Source organism: Coregonus lavaretus, assembly GCF_964263955.1.
Source record: "Coregonus lavaretus genome assembly, chromosome: 23".
In the NCBI taxonomy this organism is placed as follows: domain Eukaryota; kingdom Metazoa; phylum Chordata; class Actinopteri; order Salmoniformes; family Salmonidae; genus Coregonus; species Coregonus lavaretus.
In genome coordinates this window covers 22,226,776-22,249,615 of record NC_140010.1, presented here as the reverse complement: position 1 = coordinate 22,249,615, position 22,840 = coordinate 22,226,776, and the positions used below count along the sequence as shown (strand labels likewise).

The 22,840-nt window shown below is 40.9% G+C and overlaps 2 protein-coding genes across 2 annotated transcripts; both read right to left on the bottom strand.

Moving 5' to 3' along the window:
- Positions 1-1,005: 1,005 nt before the first annotated feature.
- On the bottom strand, positions 1,006-9,104 carry LOC311099198 (uroporphyrinogen decarboxylase-like). The gene is made up of 10 exons (XM_084139878.1): positions 8,941-9,104; positions 8,077-8,189; positions 7,837-7,916; positions 7,687-7,749; positions 7,256-7,453; positions 6,872-7,033; positions 5,888-6,022; positions 5,221-5,321; positions 4,893-4,959; positions 1,006-2,660 (listed from the first exon to the last, which is right to left on the bottom strand). The coding sequence occupies exons 1-10, from the start codon at positions 8,961-8,963 to the stop codon at positions 2,499-2,501; spliced, it is 1,104 nt and encodes a 367-aa protein (XP_083996004.1). The 5' UTR covers positions 8,964-9,104; the 3' UTR covers positions 1,006-2,498.
- A 350-nt stretch (positions 9,105-9,454) lies between these two features.
- LOC311099022 (tyrosine-protein kinase Lyn-like) lies at positions 9,455-21,507 on the bottom strand. Its single transcript, XM_084139618.1, has 13 exons — positions 21,383-21,507; positions 18,076-18,212; positions 17,627-17,681; positions 17,356-17,461; positions 17,104-17,202; positions 16,831-16,934; positions 16,560-16,709; positions 16,179-16,331; positions 14,009-14,191; positions 13,763-13,839; positions 11,501-11,654; positions 10,793-10,924; positions 9,455-10,371 (listed from the first exon to the last, which is right to left on the bottom strand). Exons 2-13 carry the CDS (start codon positions 18,205-18,207, stop codon positions 10,169-10,171), a joined length of 1,548 nt encoding a protein of 515 aa, XP_083995744.1. The 5' UTR covers positions 18,208-18,212; positions 21,383-21,507; the 3' UTR covers positions 9,455-10,168.
- Positions 21,508-22,840: the final 1,333 nt, after the last annotated feature.

Sequence of the window (22,840 nt, the reverse complement as noted above, 5' to 3'; positions counted from 1 at the left end):
TCATCCATTCCAAATTATTTATTTGGATCGTTTTGGATTGGATTGGATTGAATCCTTTAATGAGAAATGCTAGGGTGTGGGGACTGGGGAGATAAATGACTGGGCTCAGCTGTGGAACAATAGAGATGATGGTGATGGATGAGTCAAGGCTGGACCACAGGGAGTTAAGCTCCCTCTGATAGTATCTGTGTCATCCAGCTCCACTATCATTTCACTCCATGTTAACTAGTGATAAGGTGACTGGAACAAACAGCACATCTACACTCTGACCTGGTTGGGGACTGACAAGCATATTTTTTTCCAACACCCACTTTGTGTAATGGCACAACTCATACAGTGTGAATCTATTACATAGGTTAAGGTTTACAAGGGACAGTGACCTTAACACAATGACCTGTACATGTCAGTGGCTTTTCAAAAGCACAGGTCACAAGATGGAATCCACACAAAGGCAGTTCAGAGACAGTGGCACTATCACATTCTCACAAAATATTGTCTTCACTTTTTCCACAGTGCCTACAGTATGAAACATTGGAGCCAGCCAGCGCCTCTTCACTCTGCAGTCAGCAGTCTGATTTGGGTTTCTCCATTGCCCTATGTTAATATTTCAAATCAATCACAGTCAATGGCAGCCCATACCCGCCCATCTGATAAAGCGCTGATAGTGCCAGTCCCTGACAAATGATGTACAGCCTGCTGTCTCCAGGAGCAGATTGGATTTTCAGGCCTGCTGATTTGCTGAGAGATTGAGCCTGAGACCCCCACAATCCATTCCCCTGGTCCTCTTTGTAAGGAGGCCTTGGGTTTTTTTAAGCACCAGATTCATTGTTGCATTTAAAAATAATGCCTGAAAAGCTCATGATGTAACGCAGTCACGCACACACACGGGGAGAAACAAGAAAACATAGCCTTGCTCTACTTTGTCCTTAAACAGTGTAAAATGACAGCATCTTTAGAAACCTAAAGCAAATTCATTGTTTTTTATGTTTAATTTTTCTTTATTTTCACAGCGGCTACAGGCAACAGCACCTCACAACACAGTCAAGGTCGGGCTAATCCTGCATTGTCACAACAATTTGCCGTTTGGGTCCAGATGAAAAGGAGCGCCGCGGCTGCGGCAGCTGCTGCTTGAGTGTCAGACTTCCAGCCAATCAGGAGACTCCTAGGCAGAGCTACTTCCTCCTTCCTCTACCAATGTTTCACACAGCAAATCAAGAAGCATCTGTAAAGGACAACTAATCAAAATGTGATGCATTTTTGTGGAATCCTATTCCCACCATTCCAACAACAAAAACAACTGGATTTGTACCAATCTACTTATCTCTAGTGCTTAGCTTCCTTTCAGAGGAAAACACCCGTTGGGATTAACTGTTTTTATTCCTCGTGTAAATAATTTCCTTTAAAGCAGTAATAAAATTAAGCCTTTTTTTCCCCCCATTTCTAAAATATGTATGTTCAACATGGAAACAAATGAAGTCTGGATAGATTTGTTCTGGTACTTAACTTGTTTGAACAAAAACATGTACAGTATGCCTACCATACCCAACCCCGACTCCCATTCCTTCACTACATCTCATTTGTAATTTAAGAGTTTCCCCTGATAATCTCAAGCACCAGTGGTATAGTGGTAGATGTGTGGACAGAGGATTGCTAATTCGTCTCAAATTGGGAGCTTCCCTTGGGTGAACTGCAGAGGTCAATATCTATAGAGCACAACAAGCTGAACCAAGTTCTGGATGAAGGCTTTACCAAGGCAAACACAACCAATATAAATCCATGCTAGGGTGTCATTTCAAATACAGGTCCAATTCAAATACAATAATTCTTAAATTTGACTGAATTAAAACAAAGAGTGAAAAATACACTAGTGCTTAGGCTTCAGTACTACATTTGCACACACTGTATATAGATTTTCTATTTTTCTATTGTGTTATTGACTGTACATTTTTGTTTATCCCATATGTAACTCATGTTGTTGTTGTTTTTATCACACTGCTTTGCTTTATCTTGGCCAGGTCGCAGTTGTAAATGAGAACTTGTTCTCAACTGGCTTACCTGGTTAAATAAAAGGTTAAATAAAAAAATACAAATAAAAAATAGTAAATTTGTCACAGTCAAACAACTGTGTTTGCCATGAGACCAATAATCACATTAAACCCTTCATACACTTCATGTTGTTGTAAGATTAACTACCTGATGAAAAACAGATCAGGGGTACACATAAGAAATATTACAGGGTCGTGCACTACTTTAATGTTTTTCTTTTGTCCAAGGATTATCTATAGAATATAACCAAAATATTATTTCCAGAAGAAAAAAATCATATAAGTCTGGATTTGTCCTGGGATAACATACTTGATAAGACCTGTTGGTACATTAGATTTCTGTGAATACATAATACATCGTCTCTATAATCCAATGCAATGTTGCTTGTTTCTTCGGGTGCTGCTCTCTGCTAGTATGATGACTGTGGTCAATGTTGCCAGGTGACGGGGGTGTTACTTGTGGTTGAGGTGGCGAGAGTGAGTGTGGACAGCTTCTACGAAGGCACCCACATTCTCTGGATCCATGTCAGGGTACAGTCCGTGGCCCAGGTTAGCTATGTACCCTCTGGTGCCAAAGCCTTCCAGCATCTTCTTCACTATCTCTGATATACGCTCCTGCACAGGCAGAGACAGAGATAAATGAGTATCACTTTTGAAAGTGTGCCGTATAAGTACGTTTTGGGGTTAGCAAGTGCCTGGCTCAAGAACACAATGGTTGCTGGTTCATGTGCTTGTACTGTACAGTACAGTACAGTACCTTTGTACGCAAACATCTCTCTGTGCCATGTGTTTTCTCTTTGTCAATATTATAGATTTATTTTTTTATATAACAAATTGTTCGGGATGGTAAAACGTTTTCAGTGTAAACTTAAACGACTAAAACCAGATATACAGTGGGGGAAAAAAGTATTTAGTCAGCCACCAATTGTGCAAGTTCTCCCACTTAAAAAGATGAGAGAGGCCTGTAATTTTCATCATAGGTACACGTCAACTATGACAGACAAAATGAGAAAAGAAAATCCAGAAAATCACATTGTAGGATTTTTAATGAATTTATTTGCAAATTATGGTGGAAAATAAGTATTTGGCCAATAACAAAAGTCTCTCAATACTTTGTTATATACCCTTTGTTGGCAATGACACAGGTCAAACAGTTTCTGTAAGTCTTCACAAGGTTTTCACACACTGTTGCTGGTATTTTGGCCCATTCCTCCATGCAGATCTCCTCTAGAGCAGTAATGTTTTGGGGCTGTCGCTGGGCAACACGGACTTTCAACTCCCTCCAAAGATTTTCTATGGGGTTGAGATCTGGAGACTGGCTAGGCCACTCCAGGACCTTGAAATGCTTCTTACGAAGCCACTCCTTCATTGCCCGGGCGGTGTGTTTGGGATCATTGTCATGCTGAAAGACCCAGCCACGTTTCATCTTCAATGCCCTTGCTGATGGAAGGAGGTTTTCACTCAAAATCTCACGATACATGGCCCCATTCATTCTTTCCTTTACACGGATCAGTCATCCTGGTCCCTTTGCAGAAAAACAGCCCCAAAGCATGATGTTTCCACCCCCATGCTTCACAGTAGGTATGGTGTTATTTGGATGCAACTCAGCATTCTTTGTCCTCCAAGCACAACGAGTTGAGTTTTTACCAAAAAGTTCTATTTTGGTTTCATCTGACCATATTACATTCTCCCAATCCTCTTCTGGATCATCCAAATGCACTCGGGCCTGGACATGTACTGGCTTAAGTAGGGGGACACGTCTGGCACTGCAGGATTTGAGTCCCTGGCAGCGTAGTGTGTTACTGATGGTAGGCTTTGTTACTTTGGTCCCAGCTCTCTGCAGGTCATTCACTAGGTCCCCCCGTGTGGTTCTGGGTTTTTTGCTCACCGTTCTTGTGATCATTTTGACCCCACGGGGTGAGATCTTGCGTGGAGCCCCAGATCGAGGGAGATTATCAGTGGTCTTGTATGTCTTCCATTTCCTAATAATTGCTCCCACAGTTGATTTCTTCAAACCAAGCTGCTTACCTATTGCAGATTCAGTCTTCCCAGCCTGGTGCAGGTCTACAATTTTGTTTCTGGTGTCCTTTGACAGCACTTTGGTCTTGGCCATAGTGGAGTTTGGAGTGTGACTGTTTGAGGTTGTGGACAGGTGTCTTTTATACTGATAACAAGTTCAAACAGGTGCCATTAATACAGGTAACGAGTGGAGGACAGAGGAGCCTCTTAAAGAAGAAGTTACAGGTCTGTGAGAGCCAGAAATCTTGCTTGTTTGTAGGTGACCAAATACTTATTTTCCACCATAATTTGCAAATAAATTCATAAAAAATCCTACAATGTGATTTTCTGGAGAAAAAAAATCTCTATTTGTCTGTCATAGTTGACGTGTACCTATGATGAAAATTACAGGCCTCTCTCATCATTTTAAGTGGGAGAACATGCACAATTGGTGGCTGACTAAATACTTTTTTTCCCCACTGTAAAGTATGTAGAAAAGATAATGGAGCTATATATTTTTAAAATAAGATCATCTTTGAGAACTAACAATCACCAAAATAAAAAATTTAAACAGTCAGGGAGAATCAAAAATTCAAAAAAGTATGCATTCAGGAGTATTTTTGTAATGGCATTGATTATGTTATAATGTTTGAGTCCCTCAAATAGCATAAGAACACAGCATTAGCCAAGGCAAAATGTGTATAATTGCAGGAAATGAGCTTTTAAACAGCAAAAAGTTTGTCTCTGCGGCAAAGAGGAGAGCCCTTAAATGTTCGGTTGGTGACCGCACCACTGGCCACGCCCACCACCTAAGCCCTATTTTGAGCCAGAAAAAAACCCAGTGCTTACCTTGGGGGCATAGAGTGCACAGGGGTCCATGTTCCCTTGGAGACTAACCTTTCCTCCCGTCCGCTCCCTGAAATCACAGAGACAACAGGCTCGTTAGGAAGAGTTCATTCACCAGGAGATCAATCAACAGTGGACAGAGCCAGGCATCACCTGTTTTTACTGTTGACGGGATGAACTTTTATAAGAGAGTGAATCCAATTAAATGTCAACATATGACACAATACGTCTTTTGCAAACGTTGGCTCAGCCATTGACTGTCTAGGAAGCTGACTCTCTGGGAATTATTCATATTCAATTGATTTCTGTGAAAAGGGTTCATGTCCATTACCGTGCTGAGCATGGATCGATGGTCCAATCCAAACCAACAACCTCATAGTGGGACTGAGAGAGGTCCTCCAGACCATAGTGGCCATCCTTGGCAAACACAATCTGGAACAGAACATACAGGACACAGAGGGAGTTACAGAATGGTCCAGGGAACTTTAAAGACACACTCCAGTGAAAAACGAATTACAAAACAATTGTAAAATATTCAATTATGAGCAGTGATGTAGTGGTAAAAAAAATACTTCTGGTCACGGTAAAAAAGTAACATTCTTTCAATGCATTTTTCTGCAAAATGTGGGTAAACTGTTGGGCAAAAAAAAGTTGGGTAAACTGTGTTTACTTGCATTTACCCTCCACTACACTGCTGATTATGAGACCTATGACATGCTATTCAATGATTCAAGGCATTAAAAAAAAACTCCAATGTATTTCTGACTATTCAAGATGATGTCTGTAGAGAAAAATATTTGACCTTATAGTGCCATCTACTGGTGAAATACCACATTACACTGGCCAACATCTCACTGCAATAACTATAAGCCTTTTATAACCACATTGTAGGAGATGATAAACAAAAGCTTGTCTTGAAAATCTAGTGACATCAAATCCATAAAGAGGATGTCTGTGTTGTTGTGTGAATGAAGAAGTGACAGTCTGTGTGGCCTCACCATGGGGACATTCTGGCCTGACTCCTTCAGCTGGTCTTTGACCTTACGGGCGATGTCTCGGAGGTAGGGCAGGGAGAACTCCTGGAACTCCACTGGGCCCAGACAGCCAGCATGGGACTCAAACACCTGCAAAGCCTGGGGAAACACAGGGATGGGGGATGTAGCTATACAGGACTACACTGAGTGTACAAGACATGGAACACCTGCTCTTTCCATGACACAGGTGAATCCAGGTGAAAGCTATGATCCCTTTTTGATGTCACCTGTTAAATCCACTTCAATCAGTGTAGATGAAGGGGAGGAGACAGGTTAAACTGAGACATGGATTGTGTATGTGTGCCATTCAGAGGGTGAATGGGCAAGACAAAAGATTTGACTGCCTTTGAACAAGGTATGGTAGTATGTGCCAGGCGCACCGGTTTGAGTGTGTCAAGAACTGCAACGCTGCTGGGTTATTCACGCTCAACAGCTTCCTGTGTGTATCAAGAATGGTCCACCACCCAAAGGACAATCAACAAACTTGACACAACCGTGGGAAGCAAAGGAGTCAACATGGGCAAGCATCCCCGTGGAACGCTTTGGACACCTTGTAGAGTCCATGCCCTGATGAACTGAGGCTGTTCTGAGGGCAAGGGGGGGGGGGGGGGGGGGGTTCAACTCAATATTAGGAAGGTCTTCATAATGTTTTGTACACTCAGTGTATGTCTTCTGTATAATGTGCCTATGATAGGGGCCATATAAGAGACCTACATGAATAAATCAACATTCTATCAGTTCATAGATATTGTGCTATTAAATAATTAATGGCCGTCTGGCAAGTGTAACATTTTCTCCTTGTCCAATTAAGTGCTGTAAATAAAATGATCTACCCTCTATTCACCTGATAGTTTTCCCATGTGAAAGAACTCTGAGCTAGCAGTGTACCTGAAGGTAAGCTGTAGTAAGATACAGCTGGAACTCAATCTCCTATGATGCCTTGCTTACCTGTGCCCCAGCAGCCACCTGTCCCAGCAGGTACTCTACGATGACATCAGTCAGCATCTTTAGCAGCTTGTGGCTGGCCTCAGGGTGGCGGTACAGCCAGCGCTTAGCCTTGGAGTGGGTTGTTGAGCCTCCCCCCTCAATCATATAGGCCATTAGGGTCCACTACAGGGGAAAACAGATGATGATATGGGTCACTTTACCGAAGCCTCTAGTCTAAGAACACGAAGACACGACACACATTTTTTTCTTCTGACTATTGAAGCAACCAATAGATTCTGTATTGAAAAGTGTTCTCTCTCTCTCTGTGTGTTCTCTGTGTGTGTGTGTGTGTTCTCTCTCTCTGTGTATGTGTGTGTATGTGTGCATGCATGCCAGCCATCTCACCGGGGCACCTGTGAAGCCGATCAGAGGGACCTTGCCCTCCAGTTTGTGGCGTGTCAGTGTGATGGCCTTGAAGACGTAGCCCAGCTCCTTGTTGACGTCCACCTTGGGCTGCAGGAGCAGCAGGTCTTCTGGCTCCTTTAGGGGCTCTGGGAACGTAGGACCCTTTCCTGCCACCATCTGGACATCCATACCCATGGCCTGGTAGCAGGAACACACATACACCCAGACATTCATTTGGCAGTTCCATTCCTCATACTGGATCTGAGTTATGTGCTTCCTCCTCTCCACATACTACACAAAGAGATTACCTTCTTACTGTACCTCAGAAGGTCATCTCTTTGTCTAGTATGTAGAGAGGAGGAAGCACAACACTTGTAATTGAAGTGTGTAAAGTAATGGCAAAAATCTTTGTCAGACAAGGCTACTCTTACCTGTGGGATAACCAGGATGTCTGAGAATATGATGGCAGCATCAAATGGGAAACGTCTCAATGGCTATGAGAAGACAAAAAAAGAGGTGAATGTTATCAATCGAGGCTAAGATGTTTTGTAGATCATTTTATACCTGTACTGCTTAGCTACCTGGAGAGTTAGTTCGCAGCAGGCTGCAGGTGACCGACACGTTTCAAAGAAGTCCTTCCCCGCTCTGAACTCACGGAACTCTACAAACAGACAGGCCACATGTCAATACCAGCAACTCATTAAAAGATGGATGGGTCCATTCAAACAATAACAACCTACTGATAATTGATTTAGACTAGTGCTCGTTAATGTGAGTCTCTTATGTCAGTGAAGTGAATAGGAGGGTGTAGCGAGACCCACCTGGCAGGTAGCGTCCAGCCTGTCTCATACACCACACAGGCACATGAGGGGTCTCCTGGCCTTGGCATGCACGGAGGAATGCATCATTCTTCAACTTAGGGAAGTCTTTGGGGCTAAAAATGAAATATCATGTCAAAGATGGAATGAGACTTAGTCAGAGTAATGTAAACAGAACATTAAGTATTTCCCCTCCCAACCCACCCATTCACTCAAACAGAGTACACCAAGGTAAATAGCTAGGTCCAGACACATTTAGTTAGTAATATTCTTCACCACTTTAACAATGAGTTCATATTCTTATCAGAGGCAAGGCCTACTCCTCCCCTTATCCTAGCTATCGTGTTGGGCACCCACTATAGAGTGCTGTAGGAGCATGTGATCGCAAAAGATAAGTCCCCCCTCTCTGTTATCAGCTGCACACAGTGAAAAAACGGTTGAATGAAATTATGGTGATCTCTTTCTCATGAAACTTCATAGTGACACTGTCACAAATGCTTTACGCACCAAGCCTAAACCTTGACAATACTTCAGTGTGACATGTTGCACGTCTTCATTGTGTTCCTTTAGTGACTGAGGCAAAGTTGTCTGGACCAGTTAGCTGTTAATGGTGGGTAGCTAACTAGCTAGCTAGCTTCTTAGCACACAATTCAAAAAAGAACTAGCTCGCTACAATCAAGCATGAGAAGAACACAAACAACACTGCGTGCACCTGAATGTCGTCGTGATAGATAGATAGCTAATGGATCAGTGTATTGTTACGCTACGAATAGAAGGTATATTATTCTATACAAGCTACATGGTAAGCTAGCTAGTCGGCTAACAATTGCTTGCTTTAGAGTAGCCAGGTATACAGAATATACGTACAGTAATAGATCGTCCTTTTCCATTATGGGGTAGATGATACAATGGTTGAATAAGTGTAGAGATTATGTTTACTTGTCCTAGATGTCAGTGGCACAATGCTGCCTGCTTCTTAACTGTCATCCAGAATGTTGTACAACTCAAATTCTGTCACACCCCTCGGCTACAGGGCGCGGCCATCTTTAGAAAGTCACGTGACCACTATACTTTGGCGTTTCAGCTTTTTGCTTCGTGATCCACGAGTCTTTGTATGTTGCGCACTCTTTTTATAACATCCTTTGATTGATATTTTTCATGTTTTGTAAGTCAATTCACTGACTCAAATGATCTGCTTTGGAGAAGTGTATTATTTTAAATGCGCTAGTACCAAAAAGAGGAACTGGAACGCCACTTGTCTTGTCCGAAGATACTTTTAAGAAATACTAATTTCTTAAAGTATTTCTGGCATAGATACAGTATATAATGTAACTTTCTAGTGCTGATGACACTTTTCAAATGACTTATTATAGGCCCAAAATATGACAAATCTGCTAAGAAGTGTTTTTATTGATACAGATCATTTGCATTTATTCAGGTTAATACAATCACACACACATGGTCATGTCACACATTAATATCTCATTGCAAAAATCTAAAATACAGCAAATATACATGAAGTAAATTGTTAGTCTCATTATTTCCGTAATTCAGAATATAACCGAAAAGATAATCTGCTAAAATAAATCAATGTAGCTTGAAATACAATGCAAAGAAAAATAGAAATGTAACAGCTGAAAAGGTAAGCATCTGTACTGGATAAATTGATGATTGAATTCAACATGGCAAACAGATATGGCTAAAGTGATAATAAATATGTGGTAGAATGTCTATTTTGTGCTGTTCAATGTGATAATTCTTCAATAGAGTTGCATCAGATTCAGTCAACAGTAAGCCATTTGTTATTCGATCATTCTCCGTGAAAATGCTGAAATGCACAAGCAGGTCTATACTTCAATATGAAGTTGAATTCATAGATTCATCTTTAGCTTGCCTAACAAATAAACAAGCAGTCAACTTGTCCGACAATATCTCTACTTCTGCTGAATAACCGATATTGTTGCTGGTGGGTTGACTATTTCATAATGAAACTAGCACATTGTTTCGTCCCAAATGACACCCTATTCCCTACATAGTGCATTACTTTTGTCCAGAGCCCTATTGGGACGCATCAATTGACGCAACAATTGACTTCCTAGGGCTGCTGTTGGTACTGGCCCTCTGTGGCGGTGTAAAAGTCATCTAGGACACTCTGGATGTAGTCAAACGTGGGCCTGTCGTCTGGCTTGCTCTTCCAACAGCTGGTCATGATGTCGTAGAGCTCGTTGGGACAGTTCTCAGGGCGGGGCATTCTATAACCTCTCTGCACTGAAGTCATTACCTCACCATTGCTCATTCCTTGAAAAGGAAAAAGGGAACAGATAGAAGCAGAAATGAGAAGAAGCAGGAACTCTGAAAAGCAGGTCCACCTAAATTGAAAAAAGCAAATGTGAGCAATTCTTATTTCTGTGGGGAAAATGGTTGAGCAATAGAGGAAAAAATACAAATAAAGCCAGCAGATATTCGGTATTTGCTAACGCATCACAATAAATACCATCAAACCAAATACAGGGTCCTTTTCTGGAGAAAACCCCTCAATGAGCTCATGCAATATCTGTCCTTAACCAGCAGATGGCGATAAATATATGTGAACACCTATTATTGAGTGCATTCAAGCTCAATATTTTGCAGGATGTTGTGGGGAAATCAGTCTCGAGAAGCTAGTCTTAAATATGAAAGTATTGTGTGTGTTTATGTGTATAAGGTTGCATGTAATTACCTGGGTAAGGTATTTTTCCATAGGTAATGACTTCATACAGGAGGACTCCGAAGGACCACATGTCTGATTTGATAGTGAAGGAGCCATAGTTGATGGCTTCTGGTGCCGTCCACTTGATGGGAAACTTTGCACCTGTCATGGGCAAACACTCACATATTCAGAGGACGGAATAGTTTATGACACTTATCTGCCTAACCAACCAACCAAGGTAAAATGATATATGCCTATCAATACTGAAGGGGGAAAAACATGTTTGGACTGCTGACAGAAGCATTCTTGTACAAACCAATATGCAATGATAACCGGTTTGCTTCTAGCATGTTTACATTGCCGAAATGTACCTCTACTTCCTCATTTGCATAACAAAAAACAAACAAAGCATGCAAAGCCTGATCCAGGTCCTTTAGATAAACATCAACATCATGTCTGGAAGGGACCAGTTGTACTGGTCTCTACAGATACGATCTTACAAAATATATACAATTACGCTACTGTAATAACTCTAGAGAGCAGCAGGGAATTTCTCTATACTGTCTTGGTCAGCCAAAGATGTGACACTAGATAAATCTTTTTGGGAAAAACTCATGATGCATGATGAATCAGTTATGAACGTTATCACATGAATCACACATATGTATAACAGTATGGCCAATGTACAGTATTAATACTGTGCTGACTAATTCTAGCATGCACAGACGGAAGGCTCACCCTCTCTGGCTGTGTACTGGTCATCTTCTATAACTCTAGCAAGGCCAAAGTCAGCTATTTTACACAGCAAACTCTCAGACACCAGGACATTGGCTGTTCTCAGGTCACGGTGGATGTAGTTCTTCTTTTCAATGTACGCCATGCCCTCTGCAATCTGAGAAATTATGAAATTTCCCCTCAGGGATTAATAAAGTACATATCTATCTAAAATGAAACTCAACTCAGTAAAACTTTCCGACTCTGACTTGTGTTGTTTTGTTCCCATAAAACAGTACTGAAAATGATTAATAACTAGACTCCTTCTCTTCTAACAGAAATTCAGTATGGCAAATGTGCAATGCTGCACAACATACACTACATGACCAAAGGTATGTGGACACCTGCTCGTTGAACATCTCATTCCAAAATCATGGGCATTAATATGGAGTTGGTCCCCCCTTTGCTTCTATAACAGCACTATTCAGGGAAGGCTTTCCACTTGATGTTGGAACATTTCTGCCGGGACTTGCTTCCATTCAGCCACAAGAGCATTAGTGAGGTTGGGCATTGATGTTGGGTGATTAGGCCTGGCTCGCAGTCAGTGTTCCAATTAATCCCAAAGATGTTCGATGGGTTTGAGATCAAGGCTCTGTGCAGGCCAGTCAAGTTCTTCCACACCGATCTCAACAAAACATTTATGTATGGACCTCGCTTTGTGCACGGGTCATTGTCATGCTGAAACAGGAAAGGGCCTTCCCCAAACTGTTGCCACAAAGTTGGAACCACAAAATCGTCTAGAATGTCATTGTATGCTGTAGCGTTAAGATTTCCCTTCACTGGAACTAAGGGGCCTAGCCCGAACCATGAAAAACAGCCCCAGACCATTATTCCTCCTCCACCAAACTTTACAGTTGTCACTATGCATTGGGGTAGGTAGTGTTCTCCTGGCATCCGCCAAACCCAGGTTCGTTCATCGGACTGCCAGATGGTGAAGCGTGATTCAGCACTCCAGAGAACACGTTTCCACTGCTCCAGAGTCCAATAGCGGCGAGCTTTACGCCACACCAGCCGATGCTTGGCATTGCATATGGTGATCTTAGGCTTGTGTGCGGCTGCTCAACCATGGAAACCCATTTCATGAAGCTCCCGACGAACAGTTATTGTGCTGACGTTGCTTCCAGAGGAAGTTTGGAACTCGGTAGTGAGTGTTGCAACCGAGGACAGGCGATTTTTACGCGCTACAAACTTCAGCGCTCGGTGGTCCCATTCTGTGAGCTTGTGTGGCCTACCACTTCGCGGCTGAGCCGTTGTTGCTCCTAGACGTTTCCACTTCACAATAACAGCACTTACAGTTGACCGGGGTAGAATCTTGACGAACTGACTTTGTTGGAAAGGTGGCATCCTATGACGGTGCCACGTTGAAAGCCACTGAGATCTTCAGTAAGGCCATTCTACTGCCAATGTTTGTCTATGGAGATTGCATGGCTGTGTGCTCGATTTTATACACCTGTCAGCAATGGGTGAGGCTGAAACTGCCGATTCCACTCATTTGAAGGGGTGTCCACATACTGTTGTATATATAGTGTAGTTAATGTTTGTATTTTACCTCTTGTTAGAATTGAATTAGCTACCAAACATTTGACTTGGTTATTACTCAACAGGTTTAAGTGAGCTGAGTCCATTCTGGGAAAGGGTCGATCTGGTAATCAGACCATTTCCCCAACTGCATCCTCTTTCACTTTGTCTAACATGTTCTGCAACTGTGGCAAGATGCAGTTTTCCCACACCAGAACTGACCACACCTCTCAGTCACTCCACAAAGACCTGATTAAAGTTCTTTACAAATTTCTATTGAACTAATTAGTATCTCAAGTGTACTGACCTACATTGAATGAGGTATTTTCCCTTCAAAATGTGTGACCTTTTTTTAGGTCGTTTACTTCTTTGGGGAAGCATGTTATCAATGGTACCTTATGAATCATCATTTTGTGTATTGACTGTTTGGTTGAATCACATTTCTTCTACTTCCATGAGACACATACTATAATAGGCATGTGTGAGGGACCACTGGATGGTCTTCACTTGTCACTTCTATGTTCTTAGTTTGTTGCAACTAATTTGGAAAGTGGAACCTAACATAGTATTTAGTTGCTGTTCCTTTTTCTGGTTTACCAATGGAAAAAGTGACATCAGCATCTACTTCTTAAATGGAAAGAGTCTATAAAGTTTAGCAATAATCTTAATCATTCTGACATACAGAGATGTAAGACGAACATGCATTACCTGTGCAGAGAAATCGATGAGCTTAGGTAGCTGTACTTTGCAGCCTACCTCACTTTTTAGGAAATCTAAGAGGCTACCTAAAAAAGTAAAGAAACAAAATTGAGGAATAGAAACCAAACCAATTAAAATGTGCAAAGGTGACTTACAGAACACTTACATAACTCATGTAACATCAAATGGTGTGTATTGATGAAAACAGTCCATGTTGGCAAAATTATTAGGAATTGGACTTGAAGTGTGTGTTACCGTTGGACATGTACTCTGTGATGATGTAGATGGGCTCGATTTTGGTGACGACGGCGTAGAGGCGCACCAGTCTGTCGTGTTGCAGGGTCTTCATCAGGTTAGCCTCCTCCATGAAGGCCTCCGCTGACATGGTGCCTGGCTTCAGTGTCTTCACTGCCACCTTGGTCGTGTTGTTGTAGAATGCTGCAATTAGGGATTTACACAGTATGAAGTATATAAAAATGTATTCTGACCTCTAGGACTACCTACTGTATCTTTTTGTCTTTTTATTTGAATGACATTTTGTTTGGAATATTTCACATAAACAGGTGACAGTGATTGCATGCTGTTTCACACGATTAAGCAACAAGGGAACCAATGGCAGTGCTAAGTATGCCAGAGAGTAGTGAAGCGTAGTACATACTCAATAAATAGAATTAAGGAATTAAGCTGTAACAGTTCAGAAGAAAATAAGTTTGTTTGAGAGAGCTAAAAGTAGACAGCAGGAGCCTTGAGACAGATACACATTCCTGCGTTTCAGCTTCACTGCCCTCTGAACAAACATCAACTGTATGACGTCTCAGGGGAATGATGATGGAACTGCCAGAGAGACCACTGATTCAAAACAATAACTCTAAGTGTGCGTCCCAAATGACACCATATTCCCTATATAGTGTATTACTTTTGACCAAGGCTCATAGAGCTCTGGTCAAAAGTAGTGCACTATGTAGGGAATAGGGTGCCAATTGGGATAGACCTAATAAAATACACGCTAGGGAGTTTATCTGTATACATCACTGACTAACAAGTGGAGTTTCAGTACAAGTTTGAGCATTTTGAACCCTCCATCCAGAATAGCATTTCTTTATCACATACACTACCGGTCAAAAGTTTTAGAACACCTACTCATTACTCATTCAAGGGTTTTTCTTTATTTTTAATATTTTCTACATTGGAGAATAATAGTGAAGACATCAAAACTATGAAATAACGCATATGGAATCATGTAGTAACCAAAAAAGTGTTAAACAAAGAAGAATCTCAAATATAAAATATATTTAGATTTGTTTAATACTTTTTTGGTTACTACATGATTCCATATGTGTTATTTGATAGTTTTGATGTCTTCACTATTGTTCTACAATTTAGAAAATAATAAAAATAAAGAAAAACACTTGAATGAGTAGGTGTTCTAAAACTTTTGACCGGTAATGTAAGTCTCCAACAATTCTATTGTGTTTCTAATGTGCTAGCTGAACAAGCCCTGAACTTCATCCTAATCTAAACCTCTTAATTCCTTTTTTTTTCATAGAGAAGAGGGGACTAAATTCTCCAGAGACATAACAAATGCAAGGAGGTGAATGAGAGGAAACAGGACTGTCGACGGCTCCGTCTGGCTGGCTGGCTCACTGTGCCATAGGAAAAGCCCTTAATGCCAATGAGGTCAGAGAAAACAAAGGAAACATCTTGAGCGCCGTACAGGAGGCCCCACAGTCCATTTGTATATTTGCAAAGATGACAACTTCCTGCATTTCATCAAGGCTGAGTTGCGGGAAGGGAGGACATGAATAATAACAAAATCCAATGCAAATTCGACATCAGACACACTCACATTTCCTCTACAGATGCCTCTGATAACAGCGCCAACAGTTCCTAGTACCAGTCCCATCCCTCCACTCTCTAAGGCTGCTCACAATCTCATAGAGACAGTAGGATCAACATTTGACTATGCCTGTCTGTCTCAGCTGCCCTACCCCTGATACAATTACACCACATTAAAGTGATAGTATTAAAAAACAATGGAGAATTCTGACCAAAGGTCTGCCATGACTCATGCATCCATTTACATTACAATAAAGATTATTTACTAATTTGGGATATCTAATCATCACCACTACTATGTTCTTGGTGAAATGACACACAGTCACATACTGTACAACAGCAGTTCCTAACCTGGGGTACTAGGACCCCTGGGGGTACTTGGCCTTTCCACAGGGGGTACTTAGGAAGACTCATGAGACCATAGGCCTACTGGTAAAATGCACATGAGGGGGTACTTCAGGGGTACTCCAGGCAGAGCAAAATTCAGTTGGTGGTACAGTAACCAAAAAAGGTTGGGAACCACTGCTGTACACTCACACACATACAACACACTCCTCCAACAGACAGGGAGTCTCTTTCGTTGACTCACCCATCCACACTTCACCAAACTGTCCTGCTCCTAGTTTCTTCACCATCTTGATGGACTCCTTGGAGATCTCCCAGGCATCTTTGTCCCATGGCTTCTGAGCTTTGGGTTTATCGCACGGCTTCTCCAGCTTTCGACAGAGACCATCCGATTGTTCTGACAAGCACACAACAAACCAATGTTGAGACATAGCAGAGTGACACTACTATATTCTTTAGACAAGATATTCTTTATTTACTTTTAGTGAATAGAGAAGTTGAAAGTTGAAATTTGAAAGAAGCCAAGAGAAGTTCAAGGTCATAAATGGTCAAAGTGAAGAGTAACCAAGCAAGATGTTTAAGTGTGTGCAATATTAGAGGTGGGCTCAAATACAGTGGTACTCACTGTGATAATGTTTTATCATGCTGCCAATATTAGGGAATGTGATTTTAGGAGAGATGTAGAAGCCTCCGTTATCCAGCATGCGGATCTTATAATGTTTCACAGTGTCTGTCCCCTGGGCATCCACATCTCTGATGGACATGGAATAACTTCCTGATAAAGAGAAACAACTATCACAATCATACTCAGACATTCAGACATCCAAATACAATAGAGTGAATCATGGACCATCTATTTTCATTAGAGAGACTTAGTTTCTCCAGTTGGTCCTTACCTTTTGATGTCTCACTCTCACGAATGAGGTAAGATCCTGCTTTGTTTGCAGGTGCCAAAAGTTGTCTCTCTGCGTCCTTCCTTGTAATATCCTTATAAAACCATCTACGCAGAACAGAAAAACAATATTATAGTGGCACAATTTAGACATCCAATCTTCCCCCGAAATGAATGAATAATAACAGCTACAGTATGTGCATCCATTAACGGTGAATAGAAAACCTTGTTGGCTCTGAGAGAAATGTGTAAAAGTCATTGTGATGACGACACTCACTCCTCTGTCTCCATGGTATTGGCCTCGGCAACATAATTGGAGGGTATGAATCCTTCTTTCTTAGTGGTCAGAGACTTAGCCTTCCACCATTCACCATGCCTGAAAACAGTTATGATTCATATGTCAATGAAGCCTCAAGTCAAGGAAGGGACACAACAAGAATCTACCTATTCAATGATGACACTATTATCTTTATATAAAATGCTTGAGCAAACAATATTCCTCTTAGTCCTACATTGGATTGACACTTACTCTTCAAGAACCTTAAGCCTTTCGCCCTTCTTGAATCCCAAATCGTCTTTGTGTATTGCATCATATGGGTATACTGCAATGACTATTTTACCAGACTCAGATTGCTCTGTGTGAGATAAGAGGGACAGTGGGAACATTTCTCTGCAATCAAATATTATTGGAATAATGCACTGCACAATGCACTGCAAAGGAAATGGAAACACCATACAATATTTGCTCCGCATCAAATATTACTGTAATAGTGTGCGATAAAGAAATACAACAAGCATACCTTCCATTTTCATGAATACCTGACCAGGCAGGAGACCTCCAGGAGGTGAGTTACTCTGCACCAAGAGATGATTTCATTTCAGTACTTTGAACAGTAGTTTGTCAAATTTCGTTATGGTTTTATTGTGCTAATCTATGAATAGTAGTTTGAATCTAAGGATAATCTAAAGTGAATAGATGAAACAGAGAGAGAGAGAGAGAGAGAGAGAGAGAGAGAGAGAGAGAGAGAGAGATGGCTGGAAACTGACATTTGTGCTATTGGGTCCATTTAAATAAAAACATTGATCATTTGGTTACTTTTTCAATATTCGAAGATTCATTAATAACACACTTGAACCAATTTTGTCAATTGTTTCCAGGTCAGGGATTTTTTTGTAGTGATAACAGCTGTTAACACTACAAGAATAATTACTAAAAAAAAATACTGTTTCCCCTGACAGTACTACTTACTGCAGCATTTGGTTTACTGGAGGTGGGATCTCTCACATATACAGTTTGGTCGGGACGTACTGGCTGTTGGTTCTTGCCATCAAGCACACCTCCATTCAGACCGTCATTTAGCTTTGATTTTTTACAACCCATGTTGTCTGTTGGGAAAGACACAGAAGTTAACTTTAATGTATTGACCTCATCTTTTCCATTGGTTAATAACACAGATGGGCACATAGAATTGGGAGCAAGGCTTGCTATTCATCATTTCAATATTCCAACAAAATGGCCATTAAGGAATGAGTGACGGGAAACGTAACCCAGATGATTATCAAGACACTAATATCAAACATAGATAAACATTGACAGTGTGTGTGTGTGTGCTTGGCTACGTGTGTGTGAGCAGTGTTCATGACCTACTGTTCATGACCACTGCTCATAAACACAAATTACTTGTTAATACATACAGTAGATGTCCTGATAAATGTAATGGCTTGGGACTAAGTTACCATGACAGTGCACAACAGAGTTGATAATTAATCAAAGTGCACTGATCAGGATTCAACTGTGTCAATACACTGTAAATATCTATTTATTTGCCTTATTATTAATCGCACACAACCTAACACATATCAAACCTCACTCACTCATTTAAAGTTGATATATTCACAAACATTAACAGTGTTTGTGAATTGTCAATAATTAACTTGTTTATTTTATGTCCTTCTGATTTGTTAGGATTGGAAATGACAAATGGTTTCATATTCAGACCGAGTACATATCTCTGAGCAACAAGCCAGTATAAACTAAGTATGGATATTTGAGTTAGGCTCTTTCTGTCTCAACAGCTGGGCTCAGTTAGACATGGTCTCTCAGTGGAGTTGAGGTCTCTCCTGTACTACACTACAACACCACTTGATTCAGCGAGGACGGCAAATGAAGTTACACCTCAAAATAGAAGAGAGTGGGTTTTTGAGCAGCAGTGGTTGTATATCAGTATCTCTCTCTCTCTCTCTCACACTCTCTTTCTCACACACACACCTATACACACAAACACACACACACACACACACAGACACACATGTGCGTGGAGTTTGGAGCAGTAGTGGTTGAGTATAACAACAATACTATACTGTGAAGGTCACAATCTTAGATTGGTACATTGTCTGCTATGTAGGTTAATACCATAGACATTCAATACAGGCTGCGGTTTGCTGTCTACCAGCAGGAAACACAGTTGTACAGCTGGTTCACTGAGGTCTGGGGCAAGACATGATTTCCTGTGTCAAAACACATTTACACACTCCAATGCTCAGTGTCCAGGAGAATTCTCCAATGATTTCAGTTATAAGTTACAGATATTGTCTTATATCAAGAGCTACAAAATAATATAATTAATACAATAGGCCTATTGTTTGATCTTAAACTAGTGTGTCATTAAAACTGAGGGAGGGAAAACATGAATAGTTATTAACTATTCCAGTCAAAATTAGAATTTATTTTATCAGAGTGTGAGGTTTTTTTTTTCCTTGAAGAAACTGAACACATTTACTGTTTCCTCAAACTTTGGACCCCTATGAGAATCTTGATCAGTTTTGCTTTCTGGCCAACTAACAGCTTAAAGGCACACCATTAATTTGTCCTTGTCTTGTATTTAATTTATCCCAAATGGAAACCAGAACCAGATCAGAAACTATACTGAACAAAAATATAAATGCAACATGCAACAATTTCAAAAATGTTACTGAGTTACAGTTCATATAAGGAAATCAGTCAATTTAAATTAACTCATTAAGCCCTAATCTATGGATTTCACATCACTGGGCAAGGGTGCAGCCATGGGTGGGCCTGGGAGCCAGGCCTAGCCAATCAGAATGAGTTTTTCTCCACAAAAGGGCTTTATTACAGACAGAAATACTCCTCAGCACCCCCTCAGACGATCCCACAGGTGAAGAAGCCTGATGTGGAGGGCTGGCGTGGTTACACGCGGTCTGCTGTTGTGAGGCCGGTTGGACGTACTGTCATATTCGCTAAACCGACGTTGGAGAACTTTCAATTCTCAGGCAACAGCTCTGGTGGACATTCCTGCAGTCAGCATGCCAATTGCACGCTCCCTCAAAACTTGAGACATCTGTGGCATTGTGTTGGGATCTTATATTTCAGCTCATGAAACATGAGACCAACACTTTACATGTTGCGTTTATATTTTTGTTCATTATAGATTAGAAATGTCCTTGTTTTTCACGGTTTTCCAATAATGAACGTCTGATTGTGAACCATAGTGAACCATAGCATTTGTTTGTACTACTGCACTGTCATTGGATGATATGGACAATGCATTAGACCATTAAGCAAAATATCTGTGATAAGAAGAAAGCATTCAACACCTCTAGTCCTCTCTGCTTAAAAACAACCTTAACCCTGTTGGGTCCTTTGGGTCTCAGGCTCTGGGTCTCAGGCTCTGGCTGTCACAAGTGTTGCGGCTGATTATTTAGATGACAGCCAGGAAACGGCTCTAGACAGATTAGAAGAAGAAGACGAATAGAGGCTACTGTGGCTTCTGTACACTTCCTCATTTGACCAGCCACTGCCTTTTGCCAGAAAAGCGAAAAACCCTCTCTGCATAAGGCATGTATTTCTCTTTGGTGTTATTTAGGTCAAGGAATATTCATTTTTGGGGGGGAATTAAGTTGGTTAAACAATGCAGAAAATGCAATTCCATTTAATAATGTTGAATACATACAAATAAACTTAGACCATGCCTCACAAAAATAAACTTAGACCATGCCTCACGCACTTTGGAGGGCACAGTCAGTGTGGGCGTGCACACGGCAGGAATGTCCATCACACCATTGTGAAGTGTGAGCGGGATGGCGTTAGGAAGCTGCTGCACAGAAGTCTCCCTCCGCAGACTTGTTGCCTCGCACAATGTATAAACGCTACTAGGGTCGGGTTTATGAGACTGTAGCTGCATAGTGCAGTCTACAGTTGGAATTCTTTATTTTAAAACCCACCATTTTGGGGAATAATATGTCTGCTCTTAAAACATACCAAATTGAAAACACAGGCTACGCCAAGTTGGTACACAGACCAATTTCATTAGACAAAGGTTTCAGAACAACTTAAACTTGCGCACTAAACTAAGTGGATCGTATGACGTTTTTTTTATAGAGAAAATGTGGACTATTTTGCCAAATAAATGGACTAGCCTAATGTTTATAGAAATACAAATGAACACATGCTTGATAAAAAAAAACTGCTGCTAACTTTTAAAAGACAGATAGGCTATAGAATAGAGGTGCAATGTCATAATATAGGCTAGACTTACCTGTCAAATTTCACTAGTTATAGATGCGGTTTAGCCAAATAAAGACAAATTGTTGTAATCCGCAACTTTCGTATGTCTTGCTCTTCATTAGAGCCGAGAATGGACTGTAATGGACTGTTACAATCACCAAACAGAATGAGGAACTTCATGTGTTAAATTGTCGGGATTTTTTTTTTCACGGTAACTTCCTGGTACACTGTTCATTCGTTCAATGTATTTGCATAATAGCGCACCAACTGAACACATTTGAAAGTCCATCACCTTCAAACATCATGCTAATTACACAGGTAATTTGACGTCAAGGTCATATATTTATTACATTTTTATTGTCTGCTTAGATACGCATCCACTCTTCTTCAGTTGGCAGGCCCAGCCCACTGGGCACACACTGGTTGAATCAACGTTGTTTCCTCGTCATTTCAATTAAATTACGTTGAACCAATGTGGAATAGATGTTGAATTGACGTCTATGCCCAGTGGGAAGCTTGGGTGTCAGTGTGACAGAGAGAGCTTTTAGGATATCAACACATCAGCTCAACTGAAGCAGAATCAATAGGGCTTAACTGTTGGCCAGGCTGCAGACAGACAGCAGGTCTGGTCACTGCTGTGCTGCAGGGGGACTGCCCAGCGGGTGCTGAGCTCACTGAGAGACAGAGAGCCCCATCTGTGGACCCAAGCATCACAAAGGCCAACAGGCCAACATCAGCAGGTCCTCACTTGGCTGACTGTCTATTCGCTGATGCCTGATGACCATGTAATATTTTCCAAGCACTGACTTTGCTGATAAATACTTTGTTGAGGGAAAATGTACTTGATACGATTTTTATGTGTTGCCTCATCTAGTTATCTTAAGATGAATGCACTAATTGTAAATCGCTCTGCTAAATGACTAACATGTATATTCAGTGTGTAGATAACATGTAAATGAAAATGTCCACACAAAAAAAGCCAATGTTGAGAACAGGGCAAAGTAAGATGGCATGGTTAGCTTTAATACAACAATAGATAATGCAAGAAAATCTGTTCTATGATCAAAATAAACAGTAAAACATGTATCAATGCATGGGCAGACCATTAACACAAAACAACATCAGATGGTAAACAAAGCACAAGATGGCAAACATACTCTAAAACAACTGACCTCAGAAAATGAAATCAAATAAAACTAGTAATCTGATTTAATCAAATTGCTAAAATATGCAGGCCCAGCAAGAGAGGCGATCTGGAAACAACCATAAAAACAAAACATTCTGTTACTTTGCTAATTACAAGTCAGAGTCATAGACAGGAACATTTATTATATAGAGAAAACATCATCACCTTGATGTATAATGGAAGTCAATTTCAATTAAAAGTTTAATTAAAAGTATAATGTAATAGATTTGTATGTAAATCTAATACACCGTATACCTACAAAGCTGCCAAGACTATTCTTTAGAGAGTAGCCAGTACGCCTTC